This window comes from Squalius cephalus (genome assembly GCF_949319135.1).
Source record: "Squalius cephalus genome assembly, chromosome: 14".
Lineage (NCBI taxonomy): Eukaryota > Metazoa > Chordata > Actinopteri > Cypriniformes > Leuciscidae > Squalius > Squalius cephalus.
The window spans coordinates 35,436,839-35,463,729 of NC_137135.1; the positions used below are offsets into that span (position 1 = coordinate 35,436,839).

General features: G+C 38.7%; 1 protein-coding gene across 2 annotated transcripts in view; it reads right to left on the bottom strand.

The window, feature by feature from the left end:
* The window catches only part of pigg (phosphatidylinositol glycan anchor biosynthesis class G (EMM blood group)), a 172,333-nt gene that overhangs the window by 11,197 nt on the left and 134,245 nt on the right, over window positions 1-26,891 (bottom strand). For both annotated transcript variants that reach the window (XM_079892132.1, XM_079892131.1), the window contains exons 10-11: window positions 18,834-19,025; window positions 2,092-2,410 (exon numbers count right to left, since the gene is read on the bottom strand). In XM_079892132.1, the coding sequence (XP_079748258.1) occupies window positions 2,092-2,410; window positions 18,834-19,025 (511 nt within the window). The remainder of the gene's footprint in view (window positions 1-2,091; window positions 2,411-18,833; window positions 19,026-26,891) is intronic.

The window sequence follows — 26,891 nt, forward strand, 5'->3', positions numbered from 1 at the left end:
TCCCTCTCTTACTGCCATTATTTCATGCTAGTTTGCCATGTCAGTGTGGGCGAGAAAAGAGCCTTGCCTGAAAAATCAGCTAAATCAATGTGACAATTTACAATTAACAATCACTTCCTCCTGCCTAATGACTACAGAGAGAGAGAGAGAGAGAGAGAGAGAGAGAGAGAGAGAGAGAGAGAGAGAGAGAGAGAGAGAGAGAGAGAATATATCCGTCCTTCAACAGTTACACTGACCCTGACTGTCCCTCTGATGATGATGTCATTGTCAAGTCCATAATTCCATGCTCTGGTGCGTTAAATGATAATTGGCCAGTAAAGCACCATTTATGACCCTTACTTACACACACACACACACACACACACACACACACACAGTCTCAAATTGACTCTCATTGTCTCATTATAAATCAGATTCTTTCTAACAGGTTTCTAAACAGTCCTCCTGTCTGCCGTTGCTCGGACAAAAATATTTTGTGGCTTTTATCCCATGTCTGTTCATTTTGAGGTCATTTACAGTCACTCAGAAAGTTTGGGATAAATCAGATGTTGGTTACACTTTATTTTAAGGTGTCATTGTTACAGTGTAATTAGACATTTAAGTACTGATTAATATTAAGCAACATGTACATGTACTTACTGTAGGGTTAGGGTAGGATTAGGATTTGGTTGAGGGTTAGTTGCATGTATTATTATGCATAATTTATAGTTATTACTATAGTAACTATATGTAACATATGTAACAAGGACACTGTAAAATAAAGTGTAACCAAGAATTTTTTTATGTTTTTTAAGCTAATCTCTTTTGCTAACCAATGTTATGTTGATTTGGTAAAAAATACAATAAAAATAGTAATCAAAGTCCCCCTGTGGTGAAATTCCATCTTTTAATGTTGTTTATATGTCTATGTGGTGTTTTTAATATGCTTTAAAGGGTTAGTTCACCCAAAAATGAAAATTATGTCATTAATGACTCACCCTCATGTCGTTCCAAGCCCGTAAGACCTCCGTTCATCTTCGGAACACAGTTTAAGATATTTTAGATTTAGTTCGAGAGCTTTCTGTTCCTCCATTGAAAGTCAATGGACGGCATACTGTTCACGTCCAGAAAGGCAATACAGACATCATCAAAGTAGTCCATGTGACATCAGTGGCTCAATCTTAAATTTATCAAGCGACGAGAATACTTTTTGTGCGCAAAAAGTAAACAAAAATAACGACTTTATGCCACTATTCATTTCCTTCTCTCTGTGCCTCGAGTGAGTTCGCGTAGTGTTTCAGCGCAGCGCGTCTGTGTTGTACGTCACACGCATCACACATGACCAGCGTCGGCCAATAGTGAGCCTACGTGTGACGTACAACACAGACGCGCTACGCTGAAACACTACGCGAACTCACTCGAGGCACAGAGAGAAGGAAATGAATAGTGGCATAAAGTCGTTATTTTTGTTTACTTTTTGCGCACAAAAAGTATTCTCGTCGCTTGATAAATTTAAGATTGAGCCACTGATGTCACATGGACTACTTTGATGATGTCTGTATTGCCTTTCTGGACGTGAACAGTATGCCGTCCATTGACTTTCAATGGAGGAACAGAAAGCTCTCGAACTAAATCTAAAATATCTTAAACTGTGTTCCGAAGATGAACGGAGGTCTTACGGGCTTGGAACGACATGAGGGTGAGTCATTAATGACATAATTTTTTATTTTTGGGTGAACTAACCCTTTAAGACAAACCATGTGTAAATTCATAAGTCGACAGCATTGCTGAGTATTTCCTCCTTAAAACTGCAGTGAACCAAAGACAGTCTCAAAAACACGCTTTGAAATCGCTGGTGTTTCTGACGTCACAAACTACCTTGTAACCAATCAGATCAACGTGTGATCGTCAACCAGTGGATCTCTGAGCTGAGTGAGTGAGTGGAGGCGGGGCTCATTTGCATATTCATAGAACCGCGCATACTAAATGAGGCAAGGGTGTCGAGTTACATTCAAGATATTTTAAGACATGAAGACATTTTTCCCAAGGAATTTAAAATAACCCTATTTTGGATATAGGGTAAATAACCCTAATAGACCTTCTCCTCATTACCTGGAAGTAGAAGAACGCCTGCCCGAACCAGTAGTGCATGATGGTGGTCTGAGCGGCATCGTAGTGCATCTTCTTCCAGATGAACTGGGCCATGATGGTCTGGATGAGCAGACAACAGGCTAGCGTGGGCAAGTTATGAGCCCTGAAGAGCAGAGCCACCAATAACACCACGCCGCTGTACACTTCCCACAATCCCCTGCTCTTCAGCCGCCCACTGTCCCCCGCTGACGACATCAGCTGCGAGCGCAACAGGTCCTTCACGCCCGTGAACAAGATGCCGAGGACGAAGACGTAGACGAATCGAGCCTCCACGGTTCCCCTGAAAGAGAGAGATTCTGGTTTAGAGGCTCATCTTAGGCTATGTCTACATATATTCGGATACGTTTGAAAACGGCGTTTTCGTTGAATAAAAAGCGCTCTCCGTCCACACTAGCGTTTTCAGATGTTTCAGTGTGGATGAGAAACTTTTGGAAAATGCCTGTGTGGTGGATTTTTAATAGATAAAATAGTAAACTGTATATTAAACTAACCACGTTTCTTACATCTAACCTTATTCCTCTTTTTAGGCCTAACATGATAACACTTTGAAACACAATGTACTAAAATGTCCTGTCCTGTCCTGTGTTGCCATACCCCTTTTACTTTGGTTGTGTGAGTGTAAAAATAACAAATATGGGAATTGAAACTAGACAGATGACTAAATTTGAACCTTGTGATTAACAATGAAGTAATCATTAAAACAAAGTTTGCTTTACCTAGAAACAGAAGGGTTTGCATATGAAGAACCAATCAAATTCATATAATTTTGCCATACATCACTATTATATAAAAACTGTTGTATTCGTGTTAGCTGGTGGGATTCTCAATGGAATTTGTCTGAGATCCGCCGGCCTTGCTTCTTCTTGGGAGAGATTCCCTGAGAACTGCTCGGGAAGATCTCCCGGCTGTGATTAAAGCATTGGAGGCGACCCAGGTAGACTTAGAGTAGGAAGGGAACGTCGATTGGAGACGACCCAGGGAACGTCGATTGGAGACGACCCAGGTAGACTTAGAGTAGGAAGGGAACGTCGATTGGAGACGACCCAGGTAGACTATATAGGGAACGTCGATTGGAGACGACCCAGGTAGACTATATAGGGAACGTCGATTGGAAACGACCCAGGTAGACTTAGACTATATAGGGAACGTCGATTGGAGACGACCCAGGTAGACTATATACGGAACGTCGATTGGAAACGACCCAGGTAGACTTAGACTATATAGGGAACGTCGATTGGAAACGACCCAGGTAGACTTAGACTATATAGGGAACGTCGATTGGAGACGACCCAGGTAGACTTCGAGTAGGAAGGGAACGTCGATTGGAGACGACCCAGGGAATGTCGATTGGAGACGACCCAGGTAGACTTAGACTATATAGGGAACGTCGATTGGAGACGACCCAGGTAGACTTAGACTATATACGGAACGTCGATTGGAAACGACCCAGGTAGACTTAGACTATATAGGGAACGTCGATTGGAGACGACCCAGGTAGACTTCGAGTAGGAAGGGAACGTCGATTGGAGACGACCCAGGGAATGTCGATTGGAGACGACCCAGGTAGACTTCGAGTAGAAAGGGAACGTCGATTGGAGACGACCCAGGTAGACTATATAGGGAACGTCAATTGGAGACGACCCAGGGAACGTAGATTGGAGACGACCCAGGTAGACTTAGAGTAGGAAGGGAACGTCGATTGGAGCCAGTTAGTTAGGTTTAGGGAAAAATCTACGACACCTGAAAACACTAAATTCACCTTTACTGCACATGCGTAAAACCTCACAAAAGCTCACTGAGATGATACAGACGGAAAAATAAATAATAAAGTTATCGCGCAATTCTTCTGACAGGATCATTTTATTTAGCAAAATATCTCAGCATTCACTGATCGTCCAGGTGTCACTCACTCACTATTATATGTTTGGTCTAAACGCAACTTCTCTCATGTTTTACCGCAGGACAGCAAATGTGAGTATTTTCTGTCATCTTTGCAGAACTGTTATATGAAGAGTGAGCAAAGTAACATATTTCAGCGACTGTGTGAAAGTGAATAGCACATAACAGGCACAATACCGGTATAAACATGAATATCTATTGGTACAATATGTGTCACATGACTAAACTTACGTCATCGTTTTTAAATCCCTCCATTTTGACACTCCACTTCACAACTCGAAAATGGCTTTTCAAATGTATCCACTTTGGAGAGCGTTTTCAAAAAGCTTATTTTCATGAATAAAAACGCCGTCTCAGTGTGAACGGAAGGACAAAACAGAGAGAAAAAGATGCGTTTGATTGTTTTCAAACAAAAACGTATTATTGTGGACAAGGCCTAAGACGCTCACGTTCACCCACACACAGAAGACTCAATATTGACCGAGAACAGCCTTTTGTTTGAAGCCTCGTCTTTATCTCGGTCAAAGCTTGAGAGAATCAATAAGAGTGAGGCTTGTTTCTTCACAGCGGAGAGCAGAAGTTACTTATTATATGTACATGAATCATTGGAAAGAAGCGATTCACTAAAATCAGCTGGACTATTTAACGCTGCCTATGAGAAGGAAATAACGTATTCATTTAGTTAAATCCTTACCACTAATTAACCAAAACGAGGGAACGAATTAATCAAAGTTGAAACGTTGATATGGTCAGGGGTGCACATAACAATTCTGGTCTGGCTCTCAAGGGAATGCCTGGAGATGTTGCTTGGTACCCACGCTTTACACACACTTATCCTACTGCCCTGCCAAAATGCTCAAAAAGTTATTGTTTTCATTGTTTTTGACCTATGTAACCTTGTAAACAGTGCTTTAGGATTTTGAGGTAGTTCTAACAGGAAATTTAATAAAGTTATCCAACACTTCACAGACTTCACTGCATAAAGTTTACATTAAATGTAGATTAATCCTTCTTAAAGCTACAAACATTATTCAGGAAAGAGCAGTGAGTGATTTTTTCTGTCTTTTGTTCTTTGATTAAAGCTACACTGTGTAGGATTTTCTCCCATCTAGCAGTGAAATTGTTTATGACTACCAACTGAATATTACTTTCTAGCCCCTCCCATTCCGAGGGTGTTTTAACTCCTACAGTGGCCGTATTATTTCAAATCTGCCGGCAGTCGCGTGTAATCTCCAATTGCATTCGTCACGGTGCCACAGAGTGTAAAAACGCAAAAGGCGAAGCTTGAACTTCCAGGTATGTCCCTCTTTGGCACATGTATTTTCAAGATGGAGGCGCAACATGGCTGCCGCCATTCGAGCGACTCGCTCGTATGTATTCTGAATGGCAGATTCTACGCTTACGAGAATACTTGATTAGTTGGTAAAAGTAATTACACATTAATGAGCACATATTTTGAAAGAACAAAGTGTTTTTTGCTAAGAATCAACTTAAAAAATTACACAGTGTAGCTTTAACATTAATCACAGACATCACAGCAGCGGGTTTAATAGGCTACTGTCACTTTAAGACCTGACGCACATGACACAGATCTGCAAATATAATTTTTTCACAACACTATGTACATTTAAGACTTAATTTAACTCATTTAACTGTGCTTGCGAGGATACTCAACAAAACAAGCATTTTGGCATTTGACCCTTCGCAGGGAGTTTGATTGACAGGCGATCTGACCAATATTTTTTATATTAATATATTTATGTATCATCACTGTTATCACCTCTATATTATCTAGTTTTCTTGTACATCTATCAGTTCAGTTTAATGCTGTCATCCTAGATTTATACATTCAAAACCATTGTTCTTGAACCAAAAATACTGCATCGTATTAAATTATATTATATAATCCAATTATGATGATCTGATCTGGTTTAACATGCGGCATATCGTCCTCTTAAACAGCTTCGGTGCACTTTGTGTGAGTTGCTGGTGTAGTTTTTCTAAAGGGCAGCATGACTGAATGTAGTTTAACTATATTAAATCACGAGTATCTTGTAGCTGGAGACGCCGGCTCTCACAGTACACTGGGATCAGTCACATTAAATGTGATTAGAGAAAAACAGGCGGGAGATTTCGGCAATTTCCCTGGAGAAGCAGGAAAATCTCATCATTTTTATTGCCACTGTGTCTCTGCTCCTCTTCACTGTAAATAAGCTCCATCAGAGAGAAAACTACATCTGCACTGAACACTTTAATCCAACACACGTTACCATGACAACCAGAACTTGGCAACGGCACGTCGTTTATGCCGTGAGAATGAATGACGAAGCAGGAAAAACGTCAAACCTGAAAGCGTCAGACTCGAGACTTGCTTTAACCTGCAGACATATGAGGACCAGCTTGTGTTGTGTTTTATTACCTACTGCATTAATGCTTTAAGTTCAACAAACTTTGTGAACTTCATCATATTAAAGCTGCTCTAAGCGATGCTGGGTGACTTCACTTCTTGTTGACGTTCGAGGTATTGTCAAACAAAACGGAGGCTAGCTCGACCCTCCCTCCTCCTCCTCGCGCACCAACTCCCCCACCCCCACCCCCACCCCCACCTCCTTCTTGTCAGTTATTGGCTGGAACAGTGTTTGTTATGTTTCGTGGTCCAGGCTGGGCCAGTTTGTTTTTGTTGCCGTTTGTGGAGCCTGTGGTGTCTACAGAGATCGCGTGTTTTTACAGTGTGTTCAGGGGACAGGCAGCTAGCGGATAGTGAGGAGATGTTTGACAAAAAAATGTTTCGGCCTAAAAAACGTGTGACATCGCTATGAGCACCTTTAATAAAGGTTCACAATTGAAATGAAATTCTGTCATCATTTACTCACACTCATGATATTACAATAATGAGTGACTGAACGAACTAACTAACTAAAAGAAAATCAAAAATGAACAAAAATTAAAGAATGAACAAAAGGATAAACAATAATTAAAGAAATATCAAAGAATAAAGAAAGAATAAAGGAAAGAAAGAGCGAGCGAAAGAAAGAAAGAGTGAATGAATGAATGAAAGAAAGAACAAGCGAGTTAGTGAGCAAATGAAACAGTGAGCAAATGAAAGAGTGGAAAGAGTGAGCAAATGAAAGAGTGAGCAAATGAAAGAGTGGAAAGAGAGAGCAAATGAAAGAGTGAGCAAATGAGCAATCAAACTATCAAAAGAGCAAGCGAGCAAATGAAAGAAAGAATGAATGAAAGTAATAGTGAGCGAACGAATAAACTAAAGAAAGAGCAAGCGAGCAAATGAAAGAACAAACTCATATTTACTCACACACACACACAATCTCTCTCTCACACTCACACTCACACACACACACACACACACACACACACACACACACACACACACACACACACACACACACACACACAATCTCTCTCTCTCACACACACACACACTCTTTTGCATATGTTCTCACACACACACACACACACACACACACTGTTTCACACACACGCACGCACACTGCACACACTTGCATCCTTACTCCAGGAAACTGCAAATCCAGTCACTCAGACTGAGAGAGAGTCAATGTTGTGTGCAGGATCATCAGACGGTGTGTGTGAAGGGTGTGTATTCACGGCATCTGAGGCGGACACTAGTTTATCATTAATCTTTTATTAGTTCTGCCAGCCATTCACTCGGTCTGACGGCACGTTGCTCCGCATGCACTTCAGTCTGACACTGCAGGTGTGTGAAATGCACAAACATAACAACAACATCAGTGTGTGTGATGTGCATGAAAGAGAGGTTGCCAGATATCGCGTCAGATTAAAAAACTCCAGACAACAGACCTCACACACACACACAGACACACACACCAACTCACATCAACTCAATAAACATGCTGAAGTCTATTCATTTATTCATTCCCGTCTTTCTGTTTTATTCAGCTCCAGTGTTGCTGATCTGCTGTTCCCACAGCTGTCTGTCAGGGAAACTATGAGAACAACATGACCTTTGACCCTAGAGCAGAGCACTTTGACTCACACAGGTTATTGTGAGAAACATAAACCCAAGCTGAAGTCCTGGCATGGTTGCTAAGTGTCTGAATTTTGATAAATACAAAATAAATACGTGACAGAACAACTGCAAGAACAAACGAGTGAATGAATGAATGAACAAACAAGCAAGAAAGAAAGGTCAACTGAACAAACTTAACAAAATTAATAAAAGAAAACAAATAAATAGAAGAAAGAAAGTGATGAAAGTTAATGAAATTAAAAAAGAAAAATATACACAAAAAGTAAATAAAATTAATAAAAAATAAATATAAATATAAATATAAAAATATATAAATGTGAATGAATGAACGAATGAATGAACAAACAAACAATGAAAGGTCAAATGAACAAACTAACAATAAATAAAAGAAAAAAATGAAAGAAAGTGATGAAAGTTAATGAAATTTAAATAAATAAATAAATAAAATATACAAATAAAAAGTAAATTAACAAAAACTACTAAATAATAATAATAAATAAATTATTAACATACATAAATTAACATATATAAACAAACAAATAATTATAAATAAATAAATATTAATAAAAAATAAATGAATACTAAATAAAAATGAAATAAACGTATTATTCAAAATAAATAAATGAATACATTTATGTAAATAAAGAATAAATAAATAAATACAAATGGTTATTATGATCAACATAAACCTGTGCAAAAGTCGTGCCATGGTTGCTATGGTTGATAGGGTGTTGCTAGGTGGCAGAAATAGCTATGAGATCCTCGATATGGGATATTTTACTGTCTGCCAGGCAAAAATATCACGTCTGATCGCTCAGAACCAGCGAGCCTCTCCTCAACAAGCCACATGATGCGAGACAACACTCCTGTGTTCACAGCCGAACCGTGCGAGACTAATTACACGCCACACGTGTTGTCTGATGCATTTTTTTACACAGGTTTAACTCAGAGCGCATTAGAAGAGAAATATGTGAGTGTGTGCACAGAATTAATTTCCATCTCTATGTGGGATCCGCATGCATAAACACTCTCAAACGTGGTGTCAGATCAAAACACACACACACACACGCGTAGATTAATCAGGATAAAAATATGCAGGCTTTTTATGGCCTCCTCCTGACGCAGGTGTGCTTTTAATTACTCTCTTCAGATGTGTCGGGATCTACAAAGCTCAGGGAAAAAAGGGCAAATTCCACTTGAAAGTGAGCGTCGAGGACTATGTGCTCACTGTGGAGGGCAGAGCACTTGAAGCGAGCACTTTTAAGGGTGCAGGGCATCACAGTGTCATATGTGAACACCCTACACACAGACACTCTTAATTTGAATGTGACCTTAATAACCTAGCAGAAAAAAATCATGTTTATCGCTGATGTGGCAGATGAAACATCTTTATGGAATGACTCTCAACCAAACAAACATGTCAGGACTCTTAAATATATTGAGGGGCTACATTATAAAGTCAAACCAAAAATTATTCAGACACCAGATATAATTTGTGCTTTTTTTTTCACTAGTGTGTGCAGGACACTATAGTTCATTTATGAAAGTGAGGAGAGCAAAATAAAGTAAACTGTGACATATTATACACAAACATTCTTCATACAGTGACTACCAGTAACATTTATAGCAATTTGGGACCAAAAATTATTCATACACTTTGAGTTGATCATGTTTTGCTGAAGTGTGTTGTCTTTAATTGCTAATGCTCTTTTTACACACAGACTGAACAAAATGAAGCATTGCTTGGTGATTGGTTGAGCTAAACTGGTATTATCTAATTGTGTAGTTAAATTTAACAGCTGACAGATATTCAACATCATTCATGTGTGAGACAGTCTAACAGAAGGACGGACAAAACCAGTCAAATATCAACTGAGTTCTGCTCATATTTTATCACCATTTTCTAAACTATAGCGAATAAACTGTGAGAAAGTGAGAAATGTTGAAGGTGTCTGAATAAAAAACTGTTTGACTGTATATGGTCTCTCCCTTTCTTACACAGAACAACCTCCTGGACAACAACCAGTCTGGTTTCAAAAGCGTCACTAAATTGAGCCTGCCCTGCTCTCGGTTTGTCTGGCAAAAGCAGCTTCTGAATCCTCAGTACTCATATTGTTGGATCAGTCAGCTGCGTTTGACACAGTTAACTCTCAGTAGGTCTTCAGGGCGTTGTGGAGGGAGGGGTGAGGTGTCAAAAGACTGGAATACACACTGAAATTAACACCCGCCAACCCGCCAAATGCGTGTAAAAATCAACTGTTGTGGGAGACACTGTCAAATCACGAGCCAGTTTGGCATGTTACTTATTATATTTGCTCACTTTGCTGGAAATTCGTGTAAGTCAAATCCGATTTGATGCAAATACTCGTGAGTCATCATGATATATTAAATACAGCATATTGCGCAGAACCTGCTCATATCTGGCTTACTTGAACACATACGACACTACACAACAAATAACGGTGTGCTTGTTCATTTGCATTGAAGCAATTATAGCGAAGATTAAAAAGCATTTGGTTAACAGAAAAGATAGTTATTTTCCAAAAAATGTTTAATGTTCATTGTACTGTATTGATCTGTCCACCTAAACCATTTTTTTGGTGATGAGGATGAAAGAGGAAGGGAGGAGATGGCTGGATGACAGGATTTTGTTTGAATAAGAAATTATTGTATGAAATCCAAATTTTATAATATATATATTTCATCATGCACTTGCCAACTTTGTAAATGGTTAAGAGAGAAGATCTGGGCATCATACACTACAGGACTGAGGATCAAACACTAGCCTACACTACAATCCACTAAACAGAAAAAAGTGACGCATTCTTCAGGGATTTTTCCATATTTAAAGTATTCCATATTCATTTTCCATATTCCAAAAGATTTTCCATATTTTGTTTTGGATGACGGATGGGGATATGTTGAGCTGGCTCTTTGAAAATGAAATTTATAGTTTGGCTAGATATGTGGAAAAGGCGTGGAAACGTAGGCAAAGGAATTTATATCCTGACCTAAATTGACAGTGTTTTGTTTGTTTATATTGTGAAAATGATGGTAATGTACTCTGTATGATGGTCATCTTCCTATGTACTTTGTATGATGGTCATCTTTCTATGTTATGTCTGTTTTATGTCAATAGTGTCTTTTAAGCCTATTTGGGCTGGGCACGTAAGTGCAAGACACTTTAATAAAAAATTAAATTAAATTAAATTAAATTCATTTATAAGGATTTCCGTATTTTTCGACCTGGGAGTGAAGTGAGCTGCGTTAACGCCACTGTGTGAATACTGAAACTGCTGCAAACAATTACTAAACATATGGCAGATTCTGTGTTTTCTAACACATTTACCCGATCTCGTATGTCGTCTCGTACAACGTAATATTTTCTTGATCTTTGTGACTTCGCACCCTTTATTTCAATTGTCTGGTCAGCGTATTATGACTGTATTATGTACAGTATTTATTAGCGATGCATCATATACACTATATATGTTCTAAAATCAGCTCAAAATTTCAAATCTGTTTTGATGTCCTCCGACTGGATGGAATCAAAGTCTGAATTTAACTAAATCCGTGCCCATCATACACTACATGATTTTCTGTGAATTCTGTCAACTCCGAACGCACAAAATCTGCAGACTGGCGCAGACATTCGGCAACTACTGCCGACTCACCCAGATCGCAAATCAGGGCAAAGATCTGAGCAAAAGACGTGTAGTGTATTCCAGCCTTAAGTCACAATATCTAGCTACAGGATTCATAAATACATTCAGAAACATGTTTTTTCCTATCACTGTTATCATCTATCTACTGGAGTGCCTCAGGGCTCAGTGCTGGGACCGCTTCTCTTCTCCATCTACATGTCAACACTAGGATCTGTCATTCAGAAACATGGTTTATCCCATCACTGTTATCATCTATCTACTGGAGTGCCTCAGGGCTCAGTGCTGGGACCACTTCTCTTCTCCATCTACATGTCAACACTAGGATCTGTCATTCAGAAACATGGTTTATCCCATCACTGTTATCATCTATCTACTGGAGTGCCTCAGGGCTCAGTGCTGGGACCACTTCTCTTCTCCATCTACATGTCAACACTAGGATCTGTCTTTCAGAAACATGTTTTTTCCTATCACTGTTATCATCTATCTACTGGAGTGCCTCAGGGCTCAGTGCTGGGACCGCTTCTCTTCTCCATCTACATGTCAACACTAGGATCTGTCATTCAGAAACATGGTTTATCCCATCACTGTTATCATCTAGCTACTGGAGTGCCTCAAGGCTCAGTGCTGGGACCACTTCTCTTCTCCATCTAGATGTCAACACTAGGATCTGTCATTCAGAAACATGTTTTTTCCTATCACTGTTATCATCTATCTACTGGAGTGCCTCAGGGCTCAGTGCTGGGACCGCTTCTCTTCTCCATCTACATGTCAACACTAGGATCTGTCATTCAGAAACATGGTTTATCCCATCACTGTTATCATCTAGCTACTGGAGTGCCTCAGGGCTCAGTGCTGGGACCGCTTCTCTTCTCCATCTACATGTCAACACTAGGATCTGTTATTCAGAAACATGGTTTATCCCATCACTGTTATCATCTAGCTACTGGAGTGCCTCAGGGCTCAGTGCTGGGACCACTTCTCTTCTCCATCTAGATGTCAACACTAGGATCTGTCTTTCAGAAACATGTTTTTTCCTATCACTGTTATCATCTAGCTACTGAAGTGCCTCAGGGCTCAGTGCTGGGACCACTTCTCTTCTCCATCTACATGTCAACACTAGGATCTGATCCAAAACAGGCACAAAAACACTTTCACAGACCTTTACCTGGACTGTTCTCTGCTGGTGGAATGACCTGCCGAACTCAGGAGTCTTTATCCATTTTCAAGACATGGCTGAAAACTCATCTTTTCGTCAACAGACAAAGATACAGACAAAACAATTCAATGTCCTTTAAAATATAATAATAGTGTGTAAAAAAAAGAAGAATAGTTCATCATGTTTTAATTTCTTTAGTTTGAAGTGAGTATATCTGCATTGCCTGAAGAAAATTTATTTCGTTTTTCTTAATTATTTATTGCGTGAACTGGCTACGCTTTAGTTGGCTTCTCTTGATTTCAAAAAGAAGAAACATTAAGCTTTAATGCTTTTTAAAAGACATGTAACAGCTCACAATATCCCCTCTGTCCCTTGAGAAGTGTGTTCAGAAATCATGTTTTCCTCTCTGATGGCAAACACAGACTTTGTTGAAGTCACCTGACTGGAGACTCTATGTTATTCAGTTTATGATGTGCACTACGCCTCAACAGATCCGTGTCCTGATATCTCATTCTGTCACTACTGAACTCAGACGCTCCCGATTTCCGTTCAAACACTCCAAAATTTGTGTCTCTGCCAAAATTCTTGTTTATTTCTTTTCCGCTCCGCTTTCTCTGACAACAATCATCCCCCGTAAACAGCTTTGAGCATAAACTCTGATTAAAAAAGCATCTTGCTTGACATCTCTTCACTCTGTCTTTTGTGTGCTTGTGGTTTTTTCTCAATGACAGTCGACAGCACTTTGGACTCGTTTGTATTTTTTAATCAAAGGCGGAATAAAGAACCGAACAACAAGCTTAAAATTAAAATTCTCGACTTGCTCCGTTTTTTTTTCACTGACCTTGTTGCAATGCATTCTGGGATTCTGTGAAAGATGTGTCTTAGTATTGTCTAAAAGGCTGCATCATAATTATCTAGTGTGCATGCTAAAAATATGCTTATGAAACCAAAAAAGCTATTAATAATTCTTGTTTACATGAAGAAAGACATTTCGAACGGACTAAATATCACATGCTGAGTTGTTTAGTAGCTTGTTTCATGCATGTGGTGCAATAATTCTGTTTGGGTCTTCTAACATAAATAAATTATATGCAAAACAGACTCGAGGTTGTTTACACCTCTAAAAGCAGCTTGAGACATTTCTGTGATTTACATATCTATTCAGAAAGGTATTAACTGTGTTAATGGCTAACTAACACCCACATTCACACATGGAAGAATAACTCCATTAGAACAATCAGTTGTCACTTAAAGTCTGTAATATTTTTTGGGTCATGCATGATTGTGCATCTTAGTCTAGGGACATTTATCACTAAAGCCACTTCACTCTGTGGCCACCATAGTATTTTTATATTAGTATTGTTCTATTTATGCAAGTACAGCTTCTATGTACTTGAATGTTTAAATTGTACAATGAACCACATTTTTTGTGGCAAATAATGTTGTTTTTAAAAGCACTTTAATTCATGGCAAATTTATTCAAACATACCGATTAATTACACAGATAGTGAAAAATTGCTTTTATCGGTCGATACTGATTATTGGTCGATACATCGGTGCATCACTAATATATATTAGGGGCGTAACAGCAGAGAAAAAAGCAACAAATCCCCAATGCTAAACAGACAGTAATCTGGATGATGTTGTCTGGTATGTGTTAGCATGAGTGATTCCTGATTGCTTAAAATAAAAAAAACAAGGAATTGTTGATTTTGTTACTCTAATTGATAGATTGACCAATGCTGCGTGGTAAAATGCAATGGCAGTTTTCAAACGTATTGTTTTGATTAGCGTGTTGTCTCTGTGCATTGAAAGGCTGTCACTCAGCGCGCACAGACTGTCTTTGAGTGAGTCATTAAACCATTAATTCAACGAACACGTTCAAAAACGCTGATTCATTAAAAGATAGATGTAATGAACCAAGGTGTTAATTAATTTTAACTTTGAGCTCCACTTTTGAAGACTCAGCTGACCAGCAATGTGTCGCATGGGTAACGCTGAATCTGATGCTTCACTTAATAGAGACCAACGGCATTGATTCAATGCGTGACTCGCTGATTTTCTCCCCCGCGGCTTAAACGTTACCCTTTTTACCCTTAAACGTTAAAAGGATGATACGACAAATGTTTCGCTTTTAAAGGAACTCTCCACCGTTTTTTGAAATAGGGCTTATTCACCGTCTTTCCTACATTTAGATATGTGGGCAAATGCATTTTTGTCTCAGTGCATGCATTGTTTTAGTTTGGAAGCGCCACCGCTAGCTTAGCTTAGCATAATGAATGGAATCCTTTGTTGCCAACTAGCATGTCATGAGTAAAAGTAAAAAAAAATTTAAAAAAATAAACTGAATTAATTCTTGTGGCCTGCGTATTCACAATGAGTACAAATAGCAATGCAGATTAAGACTAGGCGATTTCCTAGGCTGATATTGACTTGGGACTATATTGGGGTGAAGCACAGGTGAAGCACTGCTACTTGGGCGCAGAGATATCACACGACACCACCAGTTCGTGTTAACTCTCAACCTGCCGTCCTCAGGCTGTTGCGCGATCGCAACCTCCTCCTCCTGTCGTTCTATTTCCAAAGCACGCAGCTCCTCTTCTGAAAACTCTGGTTCATAGAGGTATGGTTCTGGCTCTTGACTATCTGAGAAGTCACCCTCCTCGTCTCTCACAAAATCAGCCATATTCACCGCCATTCACTATGTCTACAGTAGGAAAAATAGCCGGCTAGTATTCACGGTGGTATGTTGACGGAAGTTGGGGGATTTTATGTGTTGCGTGATATCTCTGCGCCCAAGTAGCAGTGCTTCGCCTGTGCTTCCCCCTAATATAGTCCCAAGTCAATATCTGCCTAGGAAATCGCCTAGTCTTAATCTGCATCGCTATTTGTACTCGTTGTGAATACTCAGGCCACAAGAAGTAATTCGTGTTGTTTTTTTTGTTTTGTTTTTAATCACTTTTACTCACAACATGCTAGCTGGCAACAAAGGATTCCATTCATTATGCTAAGCTAAGCTAGCGGTGGCGCTTCCAAACTAAAACAATGCATGCACTGAGACAAACATGCGTTTGCCCACCTATCTACATGTAGGAAAGAAGGTGAATAAGCCCTATTTCAAGTGCAAGTGCAAATCCACAAAGCCTCTGTACAAATCACCATGATAAAAACAGTCTTGTTATCATTATTAACTTATTTAACATTCAATAGACATGCACGAAGTTCAAAACAAGGAGGGTATAGCCTTATGAAAAAAGAAAACGCGGTATTATCGCGGTTGCTGCGGTTTGTCAGTAGCGCGGTACTACAATATCGCGGTTATCGCGACAGCCCTAAGCACATCACAAAAATGAATCAAACTCAGCATGTGGGCTACTAGCAAGCTCTTGCGTGTTATGGCGGTAATCAAACAGCGTTGCATTACCGCGCGCCCCCTTCTGGACTGGAGTGTGGATCGCCTGAGACTGGATTCAGCATCTGATTGTATGCATCCAACCGTGACGGTTCAGGACAATACATGTATCGTCACACCCCTAATATATATATATATATATATATATATATATATATAAAATACAATAATGGCACCATAAATGGAGCTTCTTTATCTTAAATATGGCAAATAATGTATTTCTCAGGTTGATTTAACAAATGTTCTAGAGCAGAATGTATGAGGTAGAATGTTCTCTTTTACCTCATTCTCTATATTCAGTATTTTACAAGTAAATTAAAAGTAAATGGGAACTTAATTTTTAATATTTTATGTGGCTGGAAAGAAAATCAAACAGAACAATTCTTCAAAATTTCTCTCCATTTTCCATGGAAGATTTGAAATGGCATGAGAGTAAAATAAATTGTTCCATTTTTAGGTGAACTACCCTTTTAAATGCACTAAAATCAACGCTCATTAAGGGCAACGGCAGAAAGCGTGTGATGGAGAGGCAGAGCGCGAGTCGAAGCGATGGGGTTGAAGTCAGCGGACGTCTACTTAACAGGCGAGCCAGAGGTTGCCAGGGCAACATAAACAATGTCCCGCAGTGATTAATGAGTGTGAGAGTGAGTCCGGTGGCACAGGGTGGCAGTGCCAATTACCTCTCGCTCTCGTTCTCTCTGTCACATGGAGAGTGTGTAATGGGACACAGCCTGTGGCGCTACACCGAGGCCAGGAGGTCAAAGATTTAATTAGGTGGGAGTAAATGTCAAGGGGAAGAGGCGAGCGGCGATATTTTGTCACAGGAGTCTGTGTGTGTGAAACTGTGTGTGTGTTCCTTAGAAAACTCTTTTTACTTTGACTTTTATGAGTGTGTGTGAAGATCTTAACTGGGGCTCTCTTAGGCCAGAGACACTCTACACAAGTACACAGATGCATATGAGTATAAATATGTATATGTACTGTGTGTAAACATACAGTATATAATGAGTATTCTCATATAACTCATTCCTAAATGACAACGATTCACTTGGGTCTATTATACCTTTGACAAAATCACAGCGAACGTTCAGGGGCCGGTTTCACTATTTTAGAGCGGTCTATAGTGTTACACAAGTCTAATATTTGCTCATAGACTAGTCTAATGCATGTTAGACTGTTTCACAAAAATAACGACTGAGTTAATTTAGACCAAAAACATTAGACACCTCTTACCCCAGGCTAACTTAGGTCTAAGACTCTGTTACCTTGGCAACCAGCAGTAACAATCAGTTACATTACAAACAGCCGAAAGAAAAGGGAAACGGCTCATAATTTAAACATTTCTTCTTGTTACTACATTCTCCGCTAATTTCCCAAGTAAAATGTCCTTGTAACTGTTATAGTCCTCCAACAAACACATATTCTCCGCTGGGGTAAACTGCACTGAGTGGTTGAATGCGCTTACTCGATCCGCCATGTTTTTTGTTTTGAAAAGTGTCTTATTTTACCCAGAATGCATTGCAGTGTAGTCCTAGTCTTCAGTGCTTTGTGCAACGGTCTGATTTAGATGTCTATCTGAAGTCTGACTATCTACTATATCTAAGCCACAGTCAAAGTCTATCTTTGTGTAACCGGCCCCAGGTCTGTGAGAGAGCCGTCGTCGTGTATATAAGTATGAAACCGCTTCACAAACAGTCTTTCAACCACACAGTGTCATTATTTCTATATTACAACAGAAGAACTGGGATAAAAGTGTATATATAGGATGAAAACACTGAGCAAATCACCTTTTGAAAGTGACACGGCGCTTCAAATAACGATTGTATCGATTACATCGTTACACCAGTAGGTGGCGACAAGTGACTGTGAGAAATGAGTTCGTCATTGAATCATTCACTCAAGAGATTCGTTCAAAAACACTGATTCATCCAGTAATGAAACAATGAAGTACTTATAAGTGCATCAATGAATCATTCACTCAAACCATTTTCTTAAAAATAATTCATTCAGATTCATTAAACTGCAGAAATTAACAATTTGTCAGAACCTCTTGTAAATAAAATTACATGTTATTTTGTTATTTAGTCCGTTCATAATCGTGGGAGAATCGTGATCTCGGTTTGAAACCAAACATTTGTGATTCAGAGTCATGCAACATTAATATATATATATTTGTCAGACAGAATGATTTTTTTTTTAAAAGAACTTTTTCCAGAAAAGTAAACAGCATCAGTCTGACTCATGCTGATGTGGTTTATACAGTGTGTGTGTGTGTGTGTGTGTGTGTGTGTGTGTGTGTGTGTGTGTGTGTGTGTGTGTGTGTGTGTGTGATTTCTGTTAATAACGGTTTAATCGTTCCTAAACCAACCTTCACCAACCTCTAGAGTCGAGCTCTCACGTTAAAAACTCTCGACGTTTCTAAACTCACGGACAAAGTTAGTGAAGAAACTTCAGACAACGAACGATAATGAGGGGAGCTAATTTATTCACCATCTGACATTCAAGGAATATGTCAATACGATATTTAAATATCATCAAACTTACTTGGAGACGGTGCGGCTGCTGTGTTGCCATGGGAACAGGACGTTTCCGACAGCGGCGCGATAGCTGTAAACTCCCAGCATGCCGAGCGCCAGTGCGATCTTAGACACCAGCGAACAGTGACGCTGAACCAGGAGGAAGATCAGAACCAGAGACAACACCGACAACACCGAGAGGAAGGGCTTGTGATCCCCACTGAAACACACACACACACACACACAGTGAATAAACAACAAGACAGACGTGTTCTCCTCACATATGCATGCACACAAACGTTGAATATAAAACAGCAGAAAGACAAACCCCATATGATTTGAACCTTAAACATGTACAGTATAACAGCATAAACAGATATGATGCAACACATCTTCCATGTTAAGTTGGGTTGTTGTGCAATAACACACACTGAATTTCTGTTCTACACACACACACAGCAATTTCACTGATCCTCATATGCTGCAACTCAGAATTTCAAACTTCCTACTTGGAAAAGTGCAATAGAACGACAAGTTGTACAAACTTGGAAAAGTACTCTGTCTGGGAGTTGCATGATTAATGATGCATGATAAGTTTCTACATTTCTAACCCAATATATATATATATATAACCCAATATTGTTTTTTCGATAATACACAACACTGACTGTTTACTTGTCCAGTGGTTTTGGTTCCAAAATAATTTTTCCCATTTATTTTCTCCATTTCTCAAATAAATTCTCGCTAAAAACTTTTAAACCATGAACAAAACCACCCAGCTTCAAGAATAAATAAAATAAAATAAAATATCTACGGAGAGTCCCCACAAATATAGTGAACCAGACTGAGTGAGAGTGTGTGTATGTGTGTGTATGTATATGTGTGTGTGTGTGTGTGTGTATGTATATGTGTGTGTGTGTGTGTGTGTGTGTGTGTGTGTGTATGTATATGTATATGTATATGTATATGTATATGTGTATGTGTGTGTGTGTGTGTGTGTGTGTGTGTGTGTGTGTGTGAGAGAGACTGTTCAGAATGCAGCTGGAGTGCTCCTCTCATCTAAGGTAATCAGGTGTGGGCCACAGAGGCCAGACCGAAAGGTGTGTGTGCGTGTGTGTCAGCAGTGCAGACATGATGAGGTGTGTGTGTGAGAGAGCAGGTGTGTATGGAAGTAAGGAAGGGTGAGTGCTAAAGGTGTGCATGAATGTGACACTGACATGAAGCCACAGAAACTAATGCTCATTACCACAGACAGAGAGAGAGAGAGAGAGAGAGAGAGAGAGAGAGAGAGAGAGACAGAGAGAGAGAGACAGAGAGAGAGAGAGAGAGAGACAGAGAGAGCGAGAGCGAGAGAGAGAGAGAGAGAGAGAGAGAGAGAGCGAGAGAGAGACAGAGAGAGAGACAGAGAGAGAGAGAGAGAGCGAGAGAGAGAGAGAGCGAGAGAGAGCGAGAGAGAGAGAGAGAGAGAGAGAGAGTGTAATTCAGCACTGATATCGAATCTAAAGCATCACATTAAATGAAATGATGTTTTAGCTGAGTTGTGAGTTTGCAGCTGAGACTCGACACCGCAAATATATATCAAGAAATGAATTAGAAAACAAATAGTTCCATGTTGCTCTTGCAAGCTCACAGCGTGCCAAGTACAAATGACTCATTTTAAGAGACTCTTTTAATGAATCGGCTAAAAAATAACAAGTTTATGCTTTAAATCCGTCTAACAACTCGCTCTCACTGGGTGGCTTTTGAAATTGCATTACTTTTGTCACGTCCAACTCAGAAAGAAAATAAATCAGGCTCAAACTTCAGCAACTCCAGGGTTTGTGTGCTAATCAGTTCACCGACTATAATGAGTGACTGACTGTCCATAAAACATCAGAAAGTTAAACACAGCTTTGTCTAGAAGGAAATAAACATGATGCACTCTTAAAAATAAAGGCATCGGTGGTTCCATGAAGATCCATGAAATCTCTCCATTCCACAAAAGGTTCTTCAGATTAAGAACCAAAAATGTAACGTTTTGGAACCTTTATTCTTTAAGAGTGTGTGTAACTAAACACGAGCAGTGATTCTGTTTAGTGTATTACATATAGAAAAGGAGGCGAGAGAGCGAGACGAGGAACGAATGCGGCGCTGAAAGAGAATGGAAGAAAAGAAAGTAGAGGAAAAAAAAAAGATGCAGACAGAGAGAGAAATGTTCGTCCTGATGCCAGCGACCCTGAGCATCTCTCTGCTCCTCATCTATCCTCTCTCAGACAGCCTGAAGAATACTAATGCATCTCTCACACACACACACACCTGTCTGCATAAGAGTGCATTTCAGGGTCGGGTTTCAAAGTAAGTGCAAGGGCATGTATGATCGTCTCAGATTGCTCCGGAGAGTGTATACGAGTACCTGGAAGTTCTTGCGAGCAGTGTTAATTTTGACAGCAAATTTTGATTTAGTTTTAGTCATATTTTAGTCATCTGAATTGTTTTAGTATTAGTCTAGTTTTAGTCGACGAAATGCAATAAGATCTTAGTCGACTAAATCTACAGTAGACTTAGTCGGCTAAAATATAATGGGTTTCAATTTAAATGCATTTATTTAGAATTGCTCTAAAATTTCCAAACCCATATACTCCCGGAGAAAACATATATTAACCTGCTAATATGAATGATTTTAAAGTTTGAACGTGCAATACAGATACAGATTTAACTACTGTAACTTAAAAAATGTCTTAAAATGAAATAAAACCACTTTTCCTAAAGTAGAACAGTCTTTTTTTTCAATGAATGATATATGAATTCTTTATAACTACTTGCATACATCATTCTCTATTCTTTCAAGCAGACATATTTATTTGTATGAATTAAATATAATTAATCCTTATTAAAGCTATTAACGAGCAGTGAATGCTTTTCTCTTTTTCTTTTGTTGCTTGATCAATATTAAGGACACAGACCGCATTAGGTTTATTACCCACTGTCACTTTAAGACATCGGATCATGTCCAATGACATGCGGATCCAATAGCACTGATGCACATACGATACACTCACAACTGTTTAAGACATAACCGACATAATTTACATGAATACTCTCCAAAACGGACATTTAGACATAATATTGTGTGTATTTGTCCATTCAGACAGGAAAGAGAGCTCAATTCAGTCCTCGCGCGCTGTATAGGTGTCTATGTGAATGGCTGCACGCTTCGGGTCGGGTGTGTGCACAGAAAACCGTACCGAATAGAGCTCTTTTTTGCGTCGTCACTCTTATTCAGATCTTCATGTCTGCTCTACTCATTCTCCCAGACGTTTACATGTTTTAACGTTTTATGAGACATGCAGCGCATGCCAACTCGTGTGCCGCTGGGTAGATCACGTCTCAGTACAATTGTGCGCATCTACCACAAATGCAGGACATCAGACTGGATCGCTTCCCAAATCGTCACTATCTAACATTTTCATCTAGTTTTTATTCGTTGACGAAAATGTCAATAGATTTTCGTCATAGTTTTTGTCATTCAAAACTAGTTTTTATTTAGTTATCGTCTCGTTTTCGTCTGTGAAAAAATGGTAACGAAATTAAAACTGCTCGCGAGAGCACAAGTTGAGTTTACTCTGGTGTCCAGTAATGATGCTCATTAAATATGCACTTGTAGCCGAGCTGCACCAATCACATCGGGTTATCTGATATAGGCGGAGCTAAAGATGACGTCGAAGTCATTAGTAAACATTGCGAGATGGCTATGGATGAACACCAGTTGTTTGAAACGGCTTTGACCGCTACAATGAGCGAGTTAGACTTGGCTTTCTAACTAAAAGAGGAACAGAAGACGGCGCTCGAATCCTTCCTTTGCTGTTTTGCCGACCGGATACGGTAAGAGTCTAATCTACCAGTTAGCTCCGCTGGTAGCTAACCGTGATTGGTCGAAGTGTTATTGGCGTGCAGTGAGATTTTCAATTCTCAGTGCCAGACCCTTAATCTTTCAGATTTGTGTCTGGATTTCCAGGCTAGTATACGAGTGGAAAACACTTCAGTGTGAAGCTCATGTCCAAAACCTCGTGAGCTGCAGGCGTCATGTGTGTGTTCTTATGTTTACGCCACAGATCAAACATATTAAAAGATAATTGCGACTTTATTTCTCACAATTGCGAGTTTACGTCTCGTAATTCTGACATCTTTTCTTCAATTCTAAGGAAAAATAGACTTTATAACACGCAATTGCAACTTTATATCATGAAATTCTACTTTATCTTCCAATTGCGTGTTTTAAAGTCAGAATTGCAAAATATAAACGCAATTCTGAGAAAAAAAGTCAGAATTACAAGTTTATTTCTCGCAATTGTGACCTTATAACACGCAATTCTGACTTTATAATACACAATTCTGACTTTATAACACGCAATTCTGACTTTATATCACTCAATTCTCTGACTTTATAACACGCAATTCTGACTTTATAACACAATTGCGACTTTATATCATGCAATTCTGACTTAATAACATGCAATTCTGACTTTATAACACACAATTCTGACTTTATAACACACAATTCTCTTATAACATGCAATTCTGACTTTATATCACTCAATTCTCTGACTTTATAACATGCAATTCTGACTTTATAACACAATTCTGACTTTATAACACGCAATTCTGACTTAATAACATGCAATTCTGACTTTATAACACGCAATTCTGACTTTATAACACACAATTCTCTTATAACACGCAATTCTGACTTTATAACACACAATTCTCTTATAACATGCAATTCTGACTTTATAACACAATTCTGACTTTAAAACACACAATTATGAATTTATAACACACACTTCTGACTTTATAACTTGCAACTGTGAGAAAAAGTCAGAATTGCGAGTTTATATCACAATTACCTTTTTTATTTTTTATTCTGTGGCGGAAACAAGCTTCCATACATTCTTGATGTAGTCCATATAAAATGTTATAAGATATGTAACGGCACCACTGAGAAGTCATCAAAATGGAAGAGCAAGTATGAGAGATTAATAACAAATAGTGCATGTTATTCAATACCGAAAACCACAGTTAAAAAAAACAGATTTCAATGGATACTTCACACAATATAGATATTTTAAATATATTTAACTAAATAACTCATTGACAGTCAGCATGCTCCTCTTATGATGCAGCTCACTAGGTTTTGAAAATGTCCCAGCATGCACCTTTCAGTCACAACACGTTCACACACACACGACCCTCACAAGAACACGACCCTCACGAGAACAAGACGTTCGCTCTCAAGACCGCCTGGTTTCCGACAGGAGACATGATCAGGCTCTCATTCCCATCAGAATACATTCATTCGGTTGATTTCTCTCCTGTGAAGCGGGTCATTCTCAGACGACACACTCTATAATACACATATGCACACACAAAATCCACAAATGGCAACATTCAGCCTTTGTTGACCACGACTGCACACATGACACCGGCGTCCAGACCCGTCAGTTCAGACTAAACCTGGAAATGAAGCTCGCCTCCATCACAACAGCAAACATTTACTCAGCAGGACTTCTGAATGAACACTAACGCCACGCTCATCCAATTAGACTCTGCAAACAATAACGCTGACATATCGCAGAAATAAGAAAGCTGTGTTTCTTACGAGTAAAGCCGGATAATACCAGAGAAGGTCAACGCAGAACAATAACAGACCTGTCAATCTGAGAAATACGAGCGAGCGGAAAAAAGGATAATTACTTTATTTGTGAAAAGCATTCTGAAGTCTAAAGTTCGGCTCAAGTGTCTTATTACTATTAAAATCTTTCAAATGTGTTTTTGTGCGCATCAGCCGCGCGCTTAAAATATTCATCTTTGTCATCATGACTTCTGGAATCCGGTGCACGGATTGAACACTATTTCTGGCTTTCTATTTTCCAAGTGTGCATCCATGCATGATTTATGGGGGGAATCATAAAAACATTTCTTTGCCAAACGAAAGAGCAGTTTTTGACACTCCACGTTCTGAGTTAAAGGGGTCATGATATGAGAAATCAAATATGCCTTGATCTATTGACATATAAGAGGTCTTTGTCCCTTTAAAACATCATAAGTTGCATCGCTTAATTATTATAAGGCAAGGCAAGTTATTTATATTGCACATTTCATACACTATGGCAATTCAAAGTGCTTTACAGAAAGGAATTTACATTATTCACAAAAATAAAAGCAAGGAAAATCAAAACAGTTATAAAAGAAATCAAGAGAGTAAAAAGATAGATAAACGTCTCATTACTCTGAGATTTTCCCATGGTGATTACACTGTGTCTGTTGTGTTATTTCAGCGCCTAAGAAATCTATTGGACGTCTCCGATGGACCTGATTTTCAAATTTGGTAATTTTTTTATGAAATTTAAACAATAAATACCGTTTTGTGGCTCTTTAATGTGTCGTGACAGATCGTGGTTACACTTTATTTGGTAACACTTTATTTTACGGTGCCCTTGATACAGAGTAATTACTTAATTAGGTACTTAGTAATAGACGTTGTAATAACATGTAACAAAATGTACTTAACATGTAACTAAGTTATGGAACAGCCTGTACTTACAGATTGTAATGACACACATGTAATAGGCAGCTACTGTTACAAATGTGTAACAAGCAGAGTTGGGTAAGGTTTATAGATACACATGAAGTACACTTAAGTACATTCTTGATACAGTACACTTTATTTTACGTAGCTTATACCTATATAATATGGTATAAAATGCATAATATATAAAATGCATAATATTATGCAATTACAATGTAATTAGGAAACTACTGCATGCATTTAAGCTGTGAACTAGTGAGTTCAATCAAACTAAGGCAGAGATGGATAAGGTATGTATACACAAAGTACACTTAAGTACATTCTTGATACACTTTATTTTACGTAGCTCATCCCTGTGTAATATTTTGTAATTGCAATGTAATTAGGAAGCTAATGCATGTATTTAAGCTATGAACTAGTGGGTTAATTCAGATGGATAACATATGTAGATACACAGGAAGTGCACTTAAGGACAATCTTGATACACTTTATTTTATGTTACATACAAGTAATGCTACAGAACATACACATTTACCATGTGTAACTGCAGACCTTATAGCCTAACATATTTAAGTACTTGTTGTTACATTGTGTTATACTAAGTACTTTCTTACATAATTACAGTGTACCAAGTCCGTAACACGTATGTAACAGACTCGGCTTGTTACACATGTGTAACAGTAGCTGCCTATTACATGTGCGTAATTACAATCTGTAAGTATAGGCTGTTCCATAACTTAGTTACATGTTAAGTACATTATGTTACATGTTATTACAAAGTCTATTACTAATTAATTAAGTAATTACTCTGTATCAAGGGCACCGTAAAATAAAGTGTTACCCTTTATTTTAAGGTGTCATTGTTACAGTGTAATTATGTATTTAAGTACTGAGTAATATTAATTAACTACATGTACTTACTATAGGGTTAGGGTAGGATTAGGGTTTGGTTGAGGGTTAGTTGCATGTAATTATGCATAATTTACTGTTATTACTATGGTAAGTACATGTAACATATGTAACAAGGACACTGTAAAATAAAGTGTAACCCAGATCGCTGTAGAGCCTCAGTTAAAGCTGCTCATGAACCGATCATCTCTTCCTTCTAGTTCATTTATTGCACCAAATAAACATGAATAAACATCAACATGTTGTTTTAACCGTGGAAAGACGTCAGTACACACCGTTCAAGTCCTCCAACGTCAATCTACTAAATCTCCTGACTGCTTTGTCAGACAAAAATGGCGGATTCGGCGGATTATGATTGGTCAGATCGCCTGTCAATCAAACTACCTGCGAAGGGTCAATTAAGTAATTTAAGTCTCTTACCCAATTCTCAGTGCCATTTGAGTTCAGTTTAGAGTCAAAAGGAGGAGTACAGAGGATACAGTTATAAAAAGAATTAAAAGAGTAATACGATTATACATAAACTTCTCATCTGGCAAAACACTGGTGTATCAGCTGCTTGTTTTACTGTGAGGTTTTCCCATGTGGATTGTACCGTGTCTGTGGTGTTCTTTC